The sequence below is a fragment of the Embiotoca jacksoni genome, unplaced genomic scaffold, assembly GCF_022577435.1.
Source record: "Embiotoca jacksoni isolate LCO1_2020_lvr unplaced genomic scaffold, fEmbJac1.0.p SCAF_31, whole genome shotgun sequence".
NCBI lineage: Eukaryota > Metazoa > Chordata > Actinopteri > Embiotocidae > Embiotoca > Embiotoca jacksoni.
In genome coordinates, this window is record NW_027185383.1 from 3,027,797 (window position 1) to 3,045,090 (window position 17,294).

Genomic DNA, 17,294 nt, shown 5'->3' on the forward strand with positions numbered 1-17,294 from the left:
AATAATGTTTTTGCCTTCAAAATAAAAGCCAAAATGTATGCATCTAGCTAATGCAACATGTAATAGAAATGTAAATCATATTCAGTCAGGGTTAGTCATATTTAGTTGCTTATATTTCTATATTTTTGGAAAAACTTAAGTCATTTTTAATCCAGAACCACCACAAATCTACAATTTTTGGAGCCCTATGTCCATTGATGTCTGGGCAGTGGCCTACTTTGTGTGGCTGCTAGTCTAGTCTTTGTCTTTATGGTGTTTTTAGGGTGCATCTTGCATGTTAAAACATTATCCAGTTTTTCCATGTATAGTAGGCAACCTTTGAAATTGTAAGACCCTTATTATAAAGAAATGGGTATTTGACATTTTAAAGTGAATTGAGGGTTGACCTTCTGGGTATATATATTTCAAATAGGTTAGGTTAGGTTAGGTAGTTACTTTATTAAACCCCGAGGGGAAAATTTTTCGCTCCAGCAGCATACAGAAGCAACAAGATAATAATAGAACAATAGAAAGCAATAAAATAGCAGTAAAATTATAAAATATAAAATATAAAATGCACAGTGTATACAGTACAGTATATATCTCTATATATTATATACAAACAACCAAAAAACACAGTCAACAGTATTATTTTGCCAGAGGTGAGCTATAAATAGGCATGTTCCATATGTTTGATATTTAATATGAAATGCTTTACAGGACACAACTTGACCTGCATAACAGCTGCCAAATAACTAGTGTCTACAAGATCTATTTATATTGTACTATTTGAACAGAGATTTGAACAAAGATTCCTATTTGTCCATGTGCCGATAGGGACATTGAAATATGGTTGATTGAAGTATTTTGTCAAATACATTTTTAACAAAAAAACAAAAAAAATGTTTGGCTTGTTGCATATATGATAAGGCATAGCTTTTTGTTTTAAATATTTGAACCTGTGATTTTATTCCTATAACAAATTGTTGTAAACTTTTTTTCTAAGAAAAAGAAACACCTGTTATTACATGTCAAAATGTGCTTTATAAAAATGCCTTTTTAATGAACGAAACGTTGTGAGGACAATATATCGACTCTTGTGTATTCAGTATGTAGCCACCACCCCTACTGTCATTTGAAGTGTTGTCTGTGTTTCTTGGTTGTTTGTATACAATATATAGATATATACTGTACTGTATATACTGTGCATTTTATATTTAATATTTTTTTTTACTGCTATTTTATTGCTTTTTATTATTCTATTATTATCTTATTGCTTCCTGTATGCTGCTGTAGCGAAAAAAATTTCCCCTTTGGGGATTAATAAAGTAACTACCTAACCTAACCTGATATCGCAAAATCAATATCGAGCACGGCGTCTTTTATTTTGAAAGTCGCGACAGGAAGTCGAAGGATTTCCTGTGCTACCTTGACGCTAACTACATGGCGTTACGGTATTTGGGTTTCCAGCCGACTGACTGTTGCCGTGCGTAGGAGGGGGGACTCCCGGTTGAACGGTTTCACTTGTTAAATACCGGCAGTTCCGCGCAGTGTGAAGAGGTACGTTGTTGTTTTGTCGGTTAAAACCAAGCACGTCAGCCGCCTGGCACGCTAACCCGGCTAGCTCTTTAGCTCGCCTGTCTCCCACGTAGCAGGCTCGACAGCATCTGCAGGGTTAGCCCGGTTCGGTCAGGTGGCCGGCCTCGTCTCACTGACCCGCATCACAGACACCCGGACCGGGTCGCCAACCCGTCTAAACGCGTTTATTACACCCCGTCAAAGTTATGTGGGTGTCGATGGATGACGGAGAGTTTTTTTTTTTATTAAAGCAGCTTTGTGAGTGAATTACGCGACGACGGACCGGAAACAGCTGGTCGGTGTTTTAAACTTGGAGTTGAAGTTTTAACTGTTTTTTTTTTTTTTTTTTAATTAAATCCGCTTCAGCAGGCGTGTTTGTAGAAACGGTGGAGAGAGTCTGAGAGTTATAACAGAGACAGCTGCTTCATTAGTTCACCGACACACTGAGACAGGAAGTGAAACACCAACGAGCAGTCTGAGGAGTTCTCTTCATAATCTGGTTCTTTAACACACACACACACACACACACACTCACACACACACTCATATACACACACACACACACACACACACTCATATACACACTCACACACACACACACACACTCACTCACACACTCACTCACTCACACACACACTCACTCACTCACTCACACACTCACACACACACACACACACACACAGCCATGTCTCCATCAGTGCCCCTGCAGGAGATGATCCGGGCCATCAGGTCAGCCCGGACTCAGTGTGAAGAGCGGGGTGTCATCCAGCGGGAGTGCGCTGCCATCCGAGCTCAGTTCAGGCAGGCCGACAACGGGGGGCGATCTCACAACCTGGCAAAGCTGCTCTACGTGCACATGCTGGGCTACCCGGCTCACTTCGGTCAGGTGAGGGGATTTGGCTAATGCCTGTCATGGGTTTGCTTTGGGTTGGATTGCTGGGCGGGTCTGGGTTCACTTCATCACAACATACTGGCCCAGGCAGTCCTGATAAAAAAAAAGGCCAGCAGGCCCTACGGCCTCAGCACTGATCAGACATTATCTGGACGCTCAGCCAAAATATGAGTGTACAGAGAAAAGGGGAATCACATACTAAATAATACGTGTAATATCTATGAATTTGTTTATACTTGCCTGTCTTGCTCTTTTGTACTTTCCCTGTTATTTGATTCCCCCGAGCAAAGTCTGTCAAAGTCTGAGTCCACGAGGGTGGAGACTGGAACTAGGCCACTGAATCCCTCCCAGCCTGAGGGGCTGCAGCACTTGAGTTGAGACTGAGACTGACCTCCAGTTGGAGCTGTTAAAGAGCAGAGAATTCCCCTCCGGTCATTGGTGGTGTCAGTGCTTCATGTGACTTCACATTTTAAAGAGTTGTTGCTCTTCTCACTAGATGGAGTGTGTTCGGATGATAGCCAGCCCACGCTACAACGAGAAGCGGGTGGGATACCTCGGAGCCATGATGCTGCTGGATGAGAAGCAGGACGCCAGCCTGCTCATCACTAACTCCATTAAGAAGTAAGGACAACCCAAAGGAAACAGTTACGATCATTCATTATCTCATCATACAATACATAGGAGATTCAGTTTACAAATGAATTATTAAACACTTAAAATGTATCTGCTTACATATATATATATATGTATATATATATATATATATGTAAGTGTATATATATCAGTTTATATATGCTGTATATGAACAGAATACAGGAATGGGAAGGGTAGAAGTAATAAAGTGTTGTCAAATCCTTTGTGTCACATTTATAATGATAATCGTACCATTGTTTGCACAAGATCCTCTTTTTTTTACGATTTACACCATCGGCGCAGAGCATGTTACTCATTGGCGAGACAGTTGTTACAGGTGACAGCAGTGTTTCCCACATAGACTTTTCTTGAGTATTTAGCATTTTTTATGTTTTCATTTGTCTTAAAGAATTATAAATTCTGCGATCTATTAACGAGTGGACGATCTCCCCTCGCTCCACCGCCTATATGTTTGCAAGAAGTTGGAGGTTTGGGGTTGATCTTTTACTGAATGACTCTGTTGGCTTTTATTGCACTTAAATTCTCATAACAAGTGTAGTTGATGCTAACTTAAGTAACGTTACCCTCACTTCACCTGTCCATCTTGTGCTCCGCTCCACCCCTTTGTGAAACACACAGAAAGCTGAGGAGAGGAATTTGTGTTACCGTCAATGTTCTGCAGAACACAGCAGAGACTCACTGAGCTAAATTGAAACGAGTGCACATAAGTTAGGTCAATGACATAATTACATGAATGTGTCTGGAAGGCCACAGTGACGTAAGCCCTGTAAACTAAATGTCTGTCACTGAGTGAGTGAGAGAGATCAAAGTTACACCATTGGTCAGCAAAAAAACACGACTTACCTTTCAAATTAAAAGCCCTCATTTCAGCCACATAGTAGAGTTTGACCTGGTGGTGTGTTTCTTTCCACCGGCTTTCAACTTGGGTAAATCTTATATTAGAAAGCCTTATGTCACTGTTCAGACTATGTTGGCCACACAGGAGTTGCCTGCTCTGCTGTGACTGAGTGGGGACCAGATGCTTCTCTGTGTTCAGCCACCCAGCTAGTATCTACCAGTAGCCTGCATGCGAGGCATTCAGGGGACATCTGTGAATTGTAGCCACAGAAATTACCCTGGGTGACACTCTCACCCTCTAAGCTGCACGAGTCTCTGGACAACAACACAAGTAAATCTCAACCTGTGGGAAACACTGGACAGTTGTACATTTTCAAGTTCATGTAGTGATCCCAGTCGACAAACTGTGGAGCGAAACATCCGAAATAAGACTCCGAATGAGTCGGATAGTTTAGAGTACAGTAGATATTTTCATATGATTTAATTAAAACGCTAAACGTTCTTATGCTTTATGTTTTGTTTTTGTTTTTTTTCTTTTATTAGCTCACTCAGACCTACCTCATAACCCGTGTGTCTCTCTCGCTGTGTGTGTCGTTCAGTGACCTCGCTCACAGTAACCAGTACGTTCAGTCTCTGGCTCTGTGCACACTGGCCTGCATGGGTTCGGCTGAGATGTGCAGGGATCTGGCGCCGGAGATCGACAGGCTGCTCCGAGCCTCCAACTCCTACATAAAGAAGAAGGTGAGCGCCTCCACACGGACGTGAATTAATATTAGGACAGATGTTGCGGTTTGAAAGCTAGTCTGTGTTAGTCTGTGTATGCTCAAGCAAGCCCCATTTAATGCTGTGATCGTCACATTGCTACAGCTGACCCAGTGTGAAAGATAAATAGTGTGTTTTTGAACACACACACACACACGACTTACTAATATCAAGGATAATTTGTTGTCTAGTTCTGATCCATTTGCGCTGTCATTGAGGGACATCTCGCCTCGTAGTGTGAGATAGTGTTTCTTATGAGCTTGTTAGAAAGCTGAATGGATTTCAGATCCTCCGTGTGCAGTAGAACTGCTCCGATCCCAGTGTCGTCTCCCGAGTGTGTCATGATGTGATGCTGCTGATGAGCCGCTCTGCTGTTCTCTCAGGCTGCTTTGTGTGCGGTCCACATTGTGAGAAAAGTCCATGATCTGGGAGAGCTCTTTGCCCCCGCCGCTCGCTCCCTTCTCGCTGAGAAGAACCACGGTTTGTAGATCTTAAAGACACACGTAGAGCAGCAAGTTTGTCTTACTGCTTCTACTTGGTCTCCGTGTTTAGTTTTTTTTGTTTTGGTCCCCAGGTGTGTTACACGGTGCCGTGGTGCTCATCACCGAGCTGTGTGAGCGCAACACAGAAACACTGGAGAAGTTCCGAAAGGTATGAGGGACACACACACACACACACACACACACACACACACACACACACACACACACACACACACACACACACACACACACACACACGTCCTGATCTGATGACGTCTTCAGTATCTATACACGTGTGCTATGATGGGTTTGTGTTGTGTGTTTCAGACCGTTCCAGATTTGGTTCAGATCATGAAGGGTCTTGTCATTTCGGGTTATTCTCCAGAGCACGATGTGGCAGGAATCAGTGATCCCTTCCTCCAGGTCAGCCTCAATATCACTCTCTGCTCCTCGCACATAAACTGGAATTCTGCTATTTCATTCTAAATGTTTCCTAATCTGGGACAACAAACTACATTTTTTGATAAAGGTTGTTTAAACTCACTGTAGGATGTATTATACAACTACTTTGTGTTTCTGCATGGCTCAGATCAGAGAACAGTCTGGTCGTACATTTTTTCTATTATTGTTTTTCTATACTTCAGTTTATTTCTTTCCCACTGGCAGACAGACACACACACACACACACACACACACACACACACACACACACACACACACACACACACACACGCAGGTCTATCGTCTCCCGTCCTCTTGTTTCTGCTGATTCGGTGCACCAAATTGTCTTCCATCTGTTTCCTCTTCTCCTGCCTCCCAGGTACGCATCTTGAGGTTGCTGCGGATCCTCGGCCGCAACAACGAAACAGCGAGCGACGCCATGAACGACCTCCTAGCTCAGGTTTATTGTGTTACTTTAACAAAAGATAAAAACAATCACTCTTTCTGTCATGATTTTTAGATTCCCTGCTCTGTCTTTTCAAGACAATGTAATTATAAGTTGTCCGGTACTGTTTCATTACCTACTTCGGTGTCGGAGTTGAATCGCCTCAGAATCGCTTCATCCGATGTTGGATCGTTTTCATTGTCGCTCTCGTTACTTTCATCCGGAGGCAAATTCCCCGCTGAGCTCATGCTGCCCTCTTCAACACGCAGCAGTCCAGCCTTTCCAAACCCGTTGAATCCATAAATTAGCCGCATCATTGTTTAAGCCGCGAGGTTCAAAGCGTGGGGAAAAAAGTAGCGGCTTATAGTCCGGAAAGTACGGTACTGCTAGCAAGATGAACGCATCACTTCCTGTGTGTATTTTCCTCTGAAAGGACCTGCTGGGTGTTAAATCCAGCAGTTTTAAAGGTTGAATCTGAGGTATTACAGGGAGGAACAACACGTTTTCCTCATTCAAAACATGTCACAGATCTTTTAATATGTTGACCAAATAAATGGATGTGTGTGTACTAATGTGTGTGTGTGTGTGATCTGCCTCACAGGTGGCGACCAACACCGACAGCACTAAGACTGTGGGCAACGCCGTGCTGTACGAGACTGTTCTCACTGTATTAGACATCAAGTCGGAGAGCGGCCTCAGGGTGAGACACCGGTGCCATCTCTCTTCACTTTAATGCACAGGGAGTCATGTTGCTTCATTCATTACCGAGTGCTCCCTCACTTTGTGCTACAGGTTCTGGCTGTGAACATCCTGGGAAGATTTCTCCTGAACAACGACAGGAACATCCGGTCAGTGCTGTTTTTCTCTCCCTTGCGTTACTTCCTCTCCACATATTCCCCCCCCCCCTCCTCTGTTCTCTTCTCCATCCATCCGTCATTCCTCTTATCTCTCAGGGTCATTTCACCTTTTACCATTCCTCAAGGCTGACGGCGAACCTCCCACCCGGCTGTTGAGCTGACTAATTACTTTCCTCTCGAGCCCCACCAGAAGGTCACCGTCTGCCTCTTCATGCTGATCTCTCCATTTCAGACCATGTCATTTTTCAGCCGCTGCAGCTCGGGCCTGTCCCGGGTTCCCCGGGGTTTTGTTGTGTTACTATTTTTTGCGTCTGGCTCCATAAGGACCTCGTGGGCAGACAGGTCCGTCTGGTTTCTACCTGCAGGCCCCCTGAATCTCTCTCAGGCTGGCTGACAGTAATAGGACTGGTTTATTCCTGCCGACTAGATACCATCTCTCCTCTGCCCACATAAATACTTGATCAGTCCAAGTGGAAAGATAAATTATTCATCTGGGTTTTCACAGCTGCACTGTGAATTAATCTTTATCGTTAGCTGTTGGTTCGACACTATTTTAGATGTAATTTTAATAAAACTCTCATTTGAAGTGACCCTGCTGTCGATATTGGTTAATTCAACTCTCATAGTTTGAAATGTAGAAACCTGACATCTTTATTTCTGTCCTCTCTGTGTGTGTTCGTGTCCAGGTATATCGCCATGACCTCGCTCCAGAGGATCGTTGGGACAGACCATAATGCAGTGCAGCGTCACCGGGGAACCATTGTGGACTGCCTGAAGGACCAGGACGCGTCTGTCAAGCGGTAACTTTGACGTCTTCTTATCAATTTTTCAGACACAGCTGTTCCACAAATGTTCGGTAAATGTGACACTCGGAGGTGATTCTTACAAAGTTAACTCCTAATGTGTGTTATGATAGATTCTTTATTCTTATTTTTTTAGATTTATAAATAAATCCCATGCAGTTTCTGGGCATATTCATCTCTTGTCACATTTTACTGGCTGTGGGCTCATTTGTCACCAGCTGGTCCTGTTCCTCTAAACAGCACAGTCATGGCTAGAAGAAGGGAAAACTTAGAAATGTCTCTTATGTTGCGTAACACAGGTATAATGACATAAATCATAAAAGAAGTAAAAAAAATATACGTTGAATTTCTTTTACAAAAAAATTGAATCTATATAAAAAAACATTTCACCAAGAGCTCCAGTGTTACCAATGTTAGAAATAAAAAGGGAGCTACACATGATATCTAACTATGTTAAATCATATATTTTTCTATCCCGTAATCTCCGTCATATCTTTTCTGTTCTCCAGCCTGAAGTTCAGTCTGAATTTTTATCAGGTGACGGTTGGACTCAGCTGAGTCATATCAGGCTTCAAAGTTGTGCTGAGGAGAGCAGAATTTTTTTTTGTAAACGTTTCAATTTTCGGTGAAATTTTAAATGAGAAATGTAGGACGAAGTAATTCATACCACAAATATCATTATTTTAGGTTTAGATTTCATGACGGGGGCGGGGCGTTCAACTGTCAGTCAACAGGTCAATTGTTTCTACTTTTACAGTTTCTGGTGATAATAAATGGCCTAATTTTTGGTTTGTGGGTTGTGTTTAGAGGGTTCACAGCCAGCAAATCACGGGTCAATTCAATTTAAAGTAGAATCAGTCACATTTCTCAAATGTAGGGAATTTAGGAGACCTCTGTAAGGTGTTTGTGTGACATTTTGTGATTATCATAAAAAGTAATAATGGATTTATTAATAGATTTCTGTAAATAAATCAGTTCAGCGCCACTCGTTCTTACTCACTCTTCATCACTTTAAGTGCTGTCTATAGATGCTCACAGACTCTTAAGTGTTTCTCAGCTGTGTCGCCACCTGGCAACATCAGTGTTGTGTGTTTTGATTGGGTAGCAGCAGACTCCATCTCCCCCGCTGTGGGTGGTGGCTACTTCTGATTACGCTGACAAACTGTGGCACACACTGCAGCTTGATGCTGTCCGCTCTTATCTCATCACAGGAGCAGTGAGGTGTAGTTTAAATTACAGAAAATGGTTCGCAATGTGACACGCTTAGTTGTAGCACATTTTGCTTACTAATTACAGACGCGTATTGAAACCAATCAAACGGCCTTTATTGATCTGTTTGTTCTGTGCTGGTGGAGAGTTTTGTTCTTACGGGAACCCGCATACATGTTAAAGTGCAATTTGTAATTGATTACGTGGCTGAGGTCCAAAGGAGCAACACAAAGGGGTGAATGTGTTGCTAAAGGGCACTTCAGCAGGGTGTATTTTCTTGCTTCAAAAATTGTTGGACACACTTTTAAGTGGATGTCGGGGGGGGGGGGGGGGGGGGGGGGTTGAACATGTGACCATCTACGTACTTTAACTGTATGGACGGGATTTAACGACCAGCCTGTATATGCAGCATTCATCCTCCTCTCCTGTCCGTCTAGCCGCGCCTTGGATCTCTCCCTGGCTCTGGTGTCAGCCTCCAACATCCGCTCCATGATGAAGGAACTGCTCCTCTTCCTCTCCTCCTGCCCCCCCGAGCTCAGGTCCCAAGCTGCCAGCGGCATTTTCAACGCTGCCGAGAGGTGCGTGGAGCTCTGCAGACAAGTGCGCCGACAGCACAACATTGTTTGACTCGCACAGACTGTGTCTATGCATGCGAGCACACACGCTCCACATTCATGCATGTGAATACATTCGAATGTGTTGTGCCAAGCTGGGATTGGTGTTGTTACAAAAATAATACAAGATAGCGATGTGGGTAAGAATGTGCTGCAGCTGTTTAATAGAAAAGTCTCTGTGCTTGAGATGTCCTGTTTGTGGCCGCACTGTCTCCACTCGGTCATAATCCTGCCTAGCTGGGACAAAGAACGGCTTTCTGTGTTTCTACTGTGTATCATTCAACGACTCGATGCACTTCTCTGTTCGTATGTGTGCTTGCACAAGACGTGAGAGGATGCAGATGCAATAACGGGAGATGATAAACCTGTGTGTGTGTGTGTGTGTGTGTGTGTGTGTGCGTGTGCGTGTGTGTGTGTGTGTGTGTGTGTGTGTGTGTGCGTGTGCGTGTCTTACTCCCCCTCAAGCACCACTGAGTTAGCCGTGTGTGTGTCTCTGTCTCTGTCAGGTATGCGCCCTCCCAGCGCTGGCACATTGACACCATCCTGCATGTCCTCACCACGGTAAATACACACCGAGCCGCTCACCCTGCTGCCTCCGTTATGGCTTCTTCCTCCACGACTCCGTTAAAGCACTCAGGGGGCCGCACGAGTGACGTCTGCACACGCGTGTAGAAGTGTTGAATTAAGTACATGTGATAAGAGACGTGTGGACGTCACTCTTCAATAATACAGCTCCTAGAACTTCTTTTTTTATTTTATATTATTATCAAGGACTGATGCTTTCATGTTACACGCTTCTGGTTCATCAAGCACTGGGTGCTTTCACACCTTCCTTCTTTAGTCTGGATTTTTCAGTTTGGTCCGGACAAAAATAGCAGGTGTGAAAGGTGCCTGACTGAAACTGAACCGTGGGTCAGGTCGTCCGCAGTGTGAAAACAGTTTTTGGACGATTAGAACTTTTTGATTCACAACTACAATTACAGGAAGTTGCGGCTGCGTATCATCGCTCATTAAACAATAGAGGAAGGAAAAAGAACCGGATGAGAAGGAGTGAGTCACGGTAGTGAAGGTTCTGGAAAACAACTCTGGAGGCAGACATCTTCCTTGTGCGTCAGAAAATAGGAAGAGAAGGGAAAGTATTTCATTGTAATTTGGTCCAACAAGGAAATCAGAAGTCAAGTTTACAAAAATACATAAAAATGCTGAAAATTGAAACTTATTTTCAGAGAGGAGAATAAGCGCTGTTAGTAATGCCATAATAATAATAATAGTACAGTAGCAACAAAATGTATCTGTTCAGTCATTTTTCTCCATTAAAACAAAAAAGGCTTCCAGCTAAATCAAATGTTTACAGTGAAACAAAAACATGAACTTTGGTTTGGTCCCCTGAGAGGATGAATGAAAGTGAAAAGCTCATGCTTAAGCTAATACTCTGCAATGTTGAAGTAGAAGAAGTGTATGGAAAGAGTGATGTAAGAGATGTGAAACGAGTTAAGGGTTAATCCATCCTGGTAAATGTTAATTCTTTTTTTTATGTGAATTGTTATGAAAATGTCCCCCAACTGAGGTCATTGTGTAAAAGTGTAGGGTGACCCAAATTCTTGGACCAGCTGTCCAGCTAATAGAGTTTGGTGTGTGTGTGTGTGTGTGTGTGTGTGTGTGTGTGTGTGTGTGTGTGTGTGTGTGTGTGTGTGTGTGTGTGTGTGTGTGTGTGTGTGTGATTCCCACTCTGGCAGGCAGGGGGCGACGTGCGGGACGAAACGGTTCCCAACCTGATTCAGCTCATCACCAACCAGTCGGAGCTGCACTGTTACACCGTCAACAAGCTGTACCGCGCTCTGCTCACCGACATCTCTCAGGTCCGTGCGTCTGCTCTCTAATTACAATATAATCATGAAAAGATATTGATGTATGCGGTGAAGTTAAACAAGAGGAGCGAGGGATGATCAGACTCTGGTCAGCTGTGTTCACACCAATAAATGACGCCCTGATTTTCACACGCAGTCCCGACTTTCACAGTTCACAGCCTCTGTGACACAAAGGAGGCTCAAAATGATCCGTTCACTGTTTTGATTTATAATTGCAAAGTCTTTGTGTGAATGTCGGGCAGAGAACAAACGTAAAGTCGGTCTGTGATGTATTTCCTCTGAGGTTGGGACAGTCCTGAAGCAGCCAGAGCCGGCCGGCTCTCAGTTTGAATACAGTCTGACGCAACCGGGTTTATTTTTGGATCAAAGTCAGACGAGCCGCCGTGTACTCGTCTGCAGTGTGGTGCAGCTTCCTGTCTTCCCCCGCATCAGCTGGCTGTGAATTCTGGGAAAAACCGGCTCTGATGTTTCAAACTGCTTGTCCTCCTGTGGTTGTGCTCTGAGTGTAACATCTGTACCTGCAGCCGTCTCTGGTCCAGGTGGCGTGCTGGTGTATCGGAGAGTACGGAGACCTGCTGCTGAGAGGAGAGTGTCAGGACACCGAACCTGTGCAGGTACACGCAGCACAACAAACACCGACCTGGGTTTTCATATCAATACATATTTGTTGGTCTTTATTGGTGAGTGCTCCAACTTCATCAGGATTTAACCTAAAGTTAGATCATGACACCAAAATCAAAGAAAATGAAGTACGCTAAAGTTTTAGTCTCAACAACAGCTGAATAATTATAATAATAATAAGAAGAAGAAGCAGCAGTACGTGGTGCAAGTAAAAAGTTCCAAGACTGTTCTTGTTGAATGAAGCGGAGCAGCACGACGAGCACGTAGCAGGTGGAAGCTTTAACTTTCATGAGTTCTGTCACTTCATCACCGTCAGCGCCGGTGATACGTGCGCTTACATGAGCACTCTCAGCTCAAGTCCGTGGTCAAATTACAAAAGCTCTCGTACCAGCGGCCGCAAAAACACACAACTCGGCTGCTGATGTCGATCAAGTGACGGAACTTTGAATATTTACGTCTAAAGGTTGTTGCTTCCTCTCTGCAGCGCTCGTACGCAACAGTAACCGTCGTAACAACCGCAGCATTTCAGTTGGTTCAGTTTTAACACAAGTTATAACTGAATCAACTGAATGTCAACAGAAAAGCCATTAGGTATTAACATTTTTAGCGTTTGGGTTAGTGAAAGTTGACGGCAGCTTTCAGAGTCTCTCTCTCTCGTCTCTCGATCAGGTCACAGAGGACGACGTCCTGGATGCCTTGGAAACGGTTCTACAGTCCCACATGTCGTCCCCGGCGACCAGAGGCTTCGCTCTCACCGCCACCATGAAGCTGAGCACACGCATCACTGATAACGTGGAGTAAGAAACACTGGTGTTACTAACTGCAGGTGCAGCTGAAGCTCAACAGGCCTCCGAGTGTGCAAAAGGCTTTTTTCTCCTCGCTCATGAAAAAAAACCTCTTATTGTTCCAGAATTAGAATTTTGATACGTTACGTCTTAGCTGCATGTTTCTGTGAGATTTCTGACTCACATGTTTCTGTGGGAAAGATTTGTCTCAACTATAGATGTTGATAGAGCGTCTATATTTCTTCATACTTGTTTAAGTTTATGATTAAACCAAGAGTTTGGTGCCGTTAAGAAAATACTCCTCAGTGTCTTGATGGCCTCTTACGGCTCCTCTTCCTCTCCGTCACTCTTTGTCCCCTGACAGTCGGATCCGAAGCATCGTCAGCATCTACGGCAGCTGTATAGACGTGGAGCTCCAGCAGAGAGCGGTTGAATACAACGCTCTCTTCAAAAAATACGACCACATGAGGTACGCCAGAGCCGCATGAAGCAGAGTTGTTCTCCTCGTTACATGAAGTACTTCTGTTCTTGTATCCCTCTGAAATTAGACACAGAGGTTTCATATTACATATTGTTACGACATCCAGTAACGGTGTGTGTGTGTGGGGGGGGGGGGGGGGGGAATGGTGTTTCTGGCCTAACCAGCTGAGCTGGTTGTCTGTGCAGGGCGGCGGTGCTGGAGAGGATGCCTGTGATTGAGAAGAACTCTCCGGGTCACACCAACGGAGAGTCAGCAGGGGAGGTCGTCAGGGAGATCCCGGCTGTCAAAGTGAAACCGGGAGACGCGCTGCTGCCTCAACAGCCTGCGAACCAGGTGAGGCGGGACGCCGCATTCGTGACCTCTGGAGTACATTTAACAGTCCAGTTTACCTGTTAAACCTTCTTTCGTTGGTGAGGTTGTCATCGTCACATCAGGCGCCGTTAATTCCTTCTAAAGCTAAGCTAGCGTCGTACGTTCAGGCAGCCGGGAGGGAAAGCTCCCAAAACAAACGGGAGAATGTGCTCCGTTTCAGAAAAGTGACAAACAACCTTGTCATCTTCACAATAAACCTACACCAAGACCAAATGGAGCTCAGGATGTCAATATTATTACTACACTACATTCTTATACATTGAGATGTACTTTATCTTTTGACATTGACCACAGCTAACACTCGTTAGGCGAGGCTAACCAGGTCTGGCTACGACTACGTTTCATCACTTCACCACAAACGCCTCCATGTCGAGTGACGTCCAACCTACTTCTCAGAGCTCTCTTTCCACCATCCCGTGAACATGATCCTAGTTCAGCAGGTGTATTCTCCGGCTTCCCACGTAAACGCACCACGAGACCAACATGGTGGCTCAGAAAATTAGCATTCTTTTGTTTTTAATCAGTTTTATGCGAGTAAATCAAATCCCCTCGCAAACGTTTCAGAAACGACTTCACCGTCACACTCACCCGTTTTGGTTTTCTCCTCAGGTGTGTGACCTCCTGGACCTTCTGGGCGCCTCCGAGGAGCCTCCGCGGCCCGGCCCGGCAGCAGGCGGCGCAGCGCCGGCTCCGGCCGCCGGCGGCAGCAGCAGCAGCGCCGGAGGAGACCTGCTGGACCTGCTGGGAGGGTTGGAGCCGGCTCCCCTCACACCAGGTCTGATCTTTACACGCTCACACAAACTACCGCAGAGAAACAGGAAGTGGTTTTAGACATATAGACAAGGAGAACATTTCTAGATTTAAGAGTCTAAAACTTCCCTTCAATGTCCGTGTGATGAGCAGAGAACAGCTCGATGGTATTGAGATCGAGTTTGCACTTTTCGGTTGTTGTTTCTGAACGCAGCGTTTGTTCTCCACAGCGACCGTGTACGACAAAGACGGCGTGACTTTGACGCTGAGCAGTGAGAAACAGTCCGACTCGGGTCTGACGGTCACACTCACAGCCTCCAACGCCACTGACTCAGACATCAGCAGCTTCACCCTGCAGGCCGCGGTGCCCAAGGTTGGTGTCGCCGCCGGCAGCGCCGCGCCGCGCCGCGTTCCTGCTGCAGACAAACTCACTGCGGAGCAAACTTTCTCTGTCGGCTTCCTTCGGTGGGCTCAGACGTGACGGACCGGCGGGCCGGTGGCGTTCCTTCTACTCAGACTGTTTGTATAAATACATAATCAATGCGAGATAGAATGGAGAGGACCAGATTTAGATTTCACTCGGCGACACGGTAGATTAATGCAACGTTTTTATTAGAGAAGAAAGCGGTTGAAGAACCTGCTGTCGCCACATGTTTAACCGGTTTGTGTTGCTCGATGGCAGATCTGGAGCCGCCACGTCGGCACTATTGTTTCTGGGACTTTTAGGTTTCATTGACATGAGAAGTAGAACTGGGCCGATAAGAGACTAAAACCGTTCTGATATCGATATTCTGTATATACACAGTGTGCACTGGGAGCTATCAGAGAGTTCTTCGATTATTCCCGTTGGCCTCGAATGCAGCGCGGCGCGGCAGCGTGCACAGAGCAGAAGGAAGCTTTGACCTTTGTGAGGAGGTAGTCAGAGTTACGTCGCTTGATCAACGTCAGCACCTCAGTTCCACGTGTTTTTGTGACCGCTGGTACGCGCACATTTGTGATTTCACGACGGATCTGAATCTCGAAGCAGAGAGCACACATCAAATTTAGTTTTACATTTTTTGGGGAACAAAAAGAAGTAGCAGGGAGCCAAATCAAGCCGAGCTGGTGGGGAGCAAAACCATGGGACATCGTGAAGGATTTGATATGATATCACTGGCAATGATAAAAGTTAGACATGTTGTAAGATACATGTATAGAAATAATAACTGGAAAAAAAAATGGAGATAGAACAGAAACAGTTATTTCATAAACACTTGTGGGAATTTGTTCTCTGAACTCGGTTTGTAGGCGTCAGTTTTAACCCCCAACATGTTCTCGTTGGGAGACATCAGGGCAACAAAGGGAGGGAGAGAGAGAGAGAGTGTGTGTGTGTGTGTGTGTGTGTGTGTGTGTGTGTGTGTGTGTGTGTGTGTGTGTGTGTGTGTGTGTGTGTGTGTGTGTGTTTCAACTTCAAAGCTCTGTTTGATCCTCCCTGCAGAGTGTCCAGTTGCACATGAAGGCCCCCAGCGGGGACGCTCTTCCTGCGCGAGGCGCAGCTAAGGTGACCCAGATGGTGGTCCTCAACAACCCCAACAAGGTGGGTCTGCAGAACACACACACACACACACACACACACACACACACACACACACACACACACACACACACACACACACACACACACAAGCGAGGCGCCTGCTCACATTCAAGGTAGTCTATGTTATATCAGATACTATCAGGTGAAGCAGACAGCTGCCCTCTACCAGTCTGACCTTCTAATAAGCCGCGTTGTTGCGTTTCTGCTCCGATGTCAGACGGCGTGTATTTAAACTCCGCCCCCCTTTTCTCCTCTCAGGTCAACCTAAAAATGAGACTCCGCGTCTCTTACACCAGCCGAGGGTCGAACGTCCAGGACACGGTCCAGATCGACTCGTTCCCCGGACACTGACGCCGGCCGCTCCGACCAGCAGGACTCTGACATCAGTCTGTGGACCAATCAGCAGCAGGCACTGCCTCTCTCCTGTCACTCCCTCCACACTGCTGGTTCTCTCAGTCCTCTCACAGGAAATCAGCCGTGGACGTTTCCCTCCTCTGGAACAGAAGTATTGATGGCAGCCTTCTGAATATTCAGGTTTAATATGGACATTTGTCAACACTAACTAAAAGAGCCACTATGACTATGAAATCTCTGTATCTGCTACACTTGATTTTACTGAGAAAAACAAAGACATGAATTGGAGATTGAAAGGTGGAGAATTTTAAACACAACCTTACGTGCTGCGTTCACTTGTCTTCTGTTCGTTCCGGTCTTTTTCTGCCTCATTTACTTTCACACTCCTACTTCATTCCCTGGTGCCTTTCATCCCCTCTAAACGTCTTTATATTTAACTTGGGCGGCCAATAAGACTTCAATTAACCTCAGAACCATGTTTTAGTCCTCCCCAGACTCTCCCTGACCATTTATCACCTTGTCTATTGTTTACAGAGGTTCCTAACTAAGTTATTTTTATTTCCTGAGGACTGTGTGTTGTGATGCGAGAAGAAAACCAGGCCTGACGCTGCCTACGAGATGTATATTTTAGATATCAAACATATAAGCACAATGAAGAGTGTAATTCCTTGGGAAGTTTGTTGTACAAGGAGGGCTGTGAACAAACCTCAACTGCATCTCGTAATGTTTTAAAACCACTCTGGAAACTGGAAGTCGGCATTGCTGCGGTGCTCTAAATGGATTTTCTCAGACTGTTTCATATCACTACCTTGACTAAAACGTAGAGAAAAGACCAGCGGGGGTGTTCTGTCAGCTGTTTCGATCGTCTTTGAATCTTCAGTCTCATTTTTCTAATAAAAAAAAACAAAAAAAACTGGAGTTTTCACAGAGTGTG

General features: G+C 45.1%; 1 protein-coding gene across 1 annotated transcript; it reads left to right on the plus strand.

The window, feature by feature from the left end:
• The first annotated feature begins 1,406 nt into the window (after window positions 1-1,406).
• ap1g2 (adaptor related protein complex 1 subunit gamma 2) lies at window positions 1,407-17,278 on the plus strand. The gene is made up of 22 exons (XM_069164367.1): window positions 1,407-1,539; window positions 2,241-2,443; window positions 2,946-3,070; window positions 4,540-4,681; window positions 5,086-5,182; window positions 5,277-5,353; window positions 5,512-5,607; window positions 6,005-6,085; window positions 6,672-6,770; window positions 6,863-6,918; window positions 7,614-7,727; window positions 9,377-9,517; window positions 10,060-10,114; window positions 11,290-11,412; window positions 11,946-12,035; window positions 12,712-12,839; window positions 13,192-13,296; window positions 13,494-13,641; window positions 14,290-14,455; window positions 14,661-14,803; window positions 15,908-16,006; window positions 16,265-17,278. The coding sequence occupies exons 2-22, from the start codon at window positions 2,243-2,245 to the stop codon at window positions 16,355-16,357; spliced, it is 2,379 nt and encodes a 792-aa protein (XP_069020468.1). The 5' UTR covers window positions 1,407-1,539; window positions 2,241-2,242; the 3' UTR covers window positions 16,358-17,278.
• The last annotated feature ends 16 nt before the right edge of the window (window positions 17,279-17,294 follow it).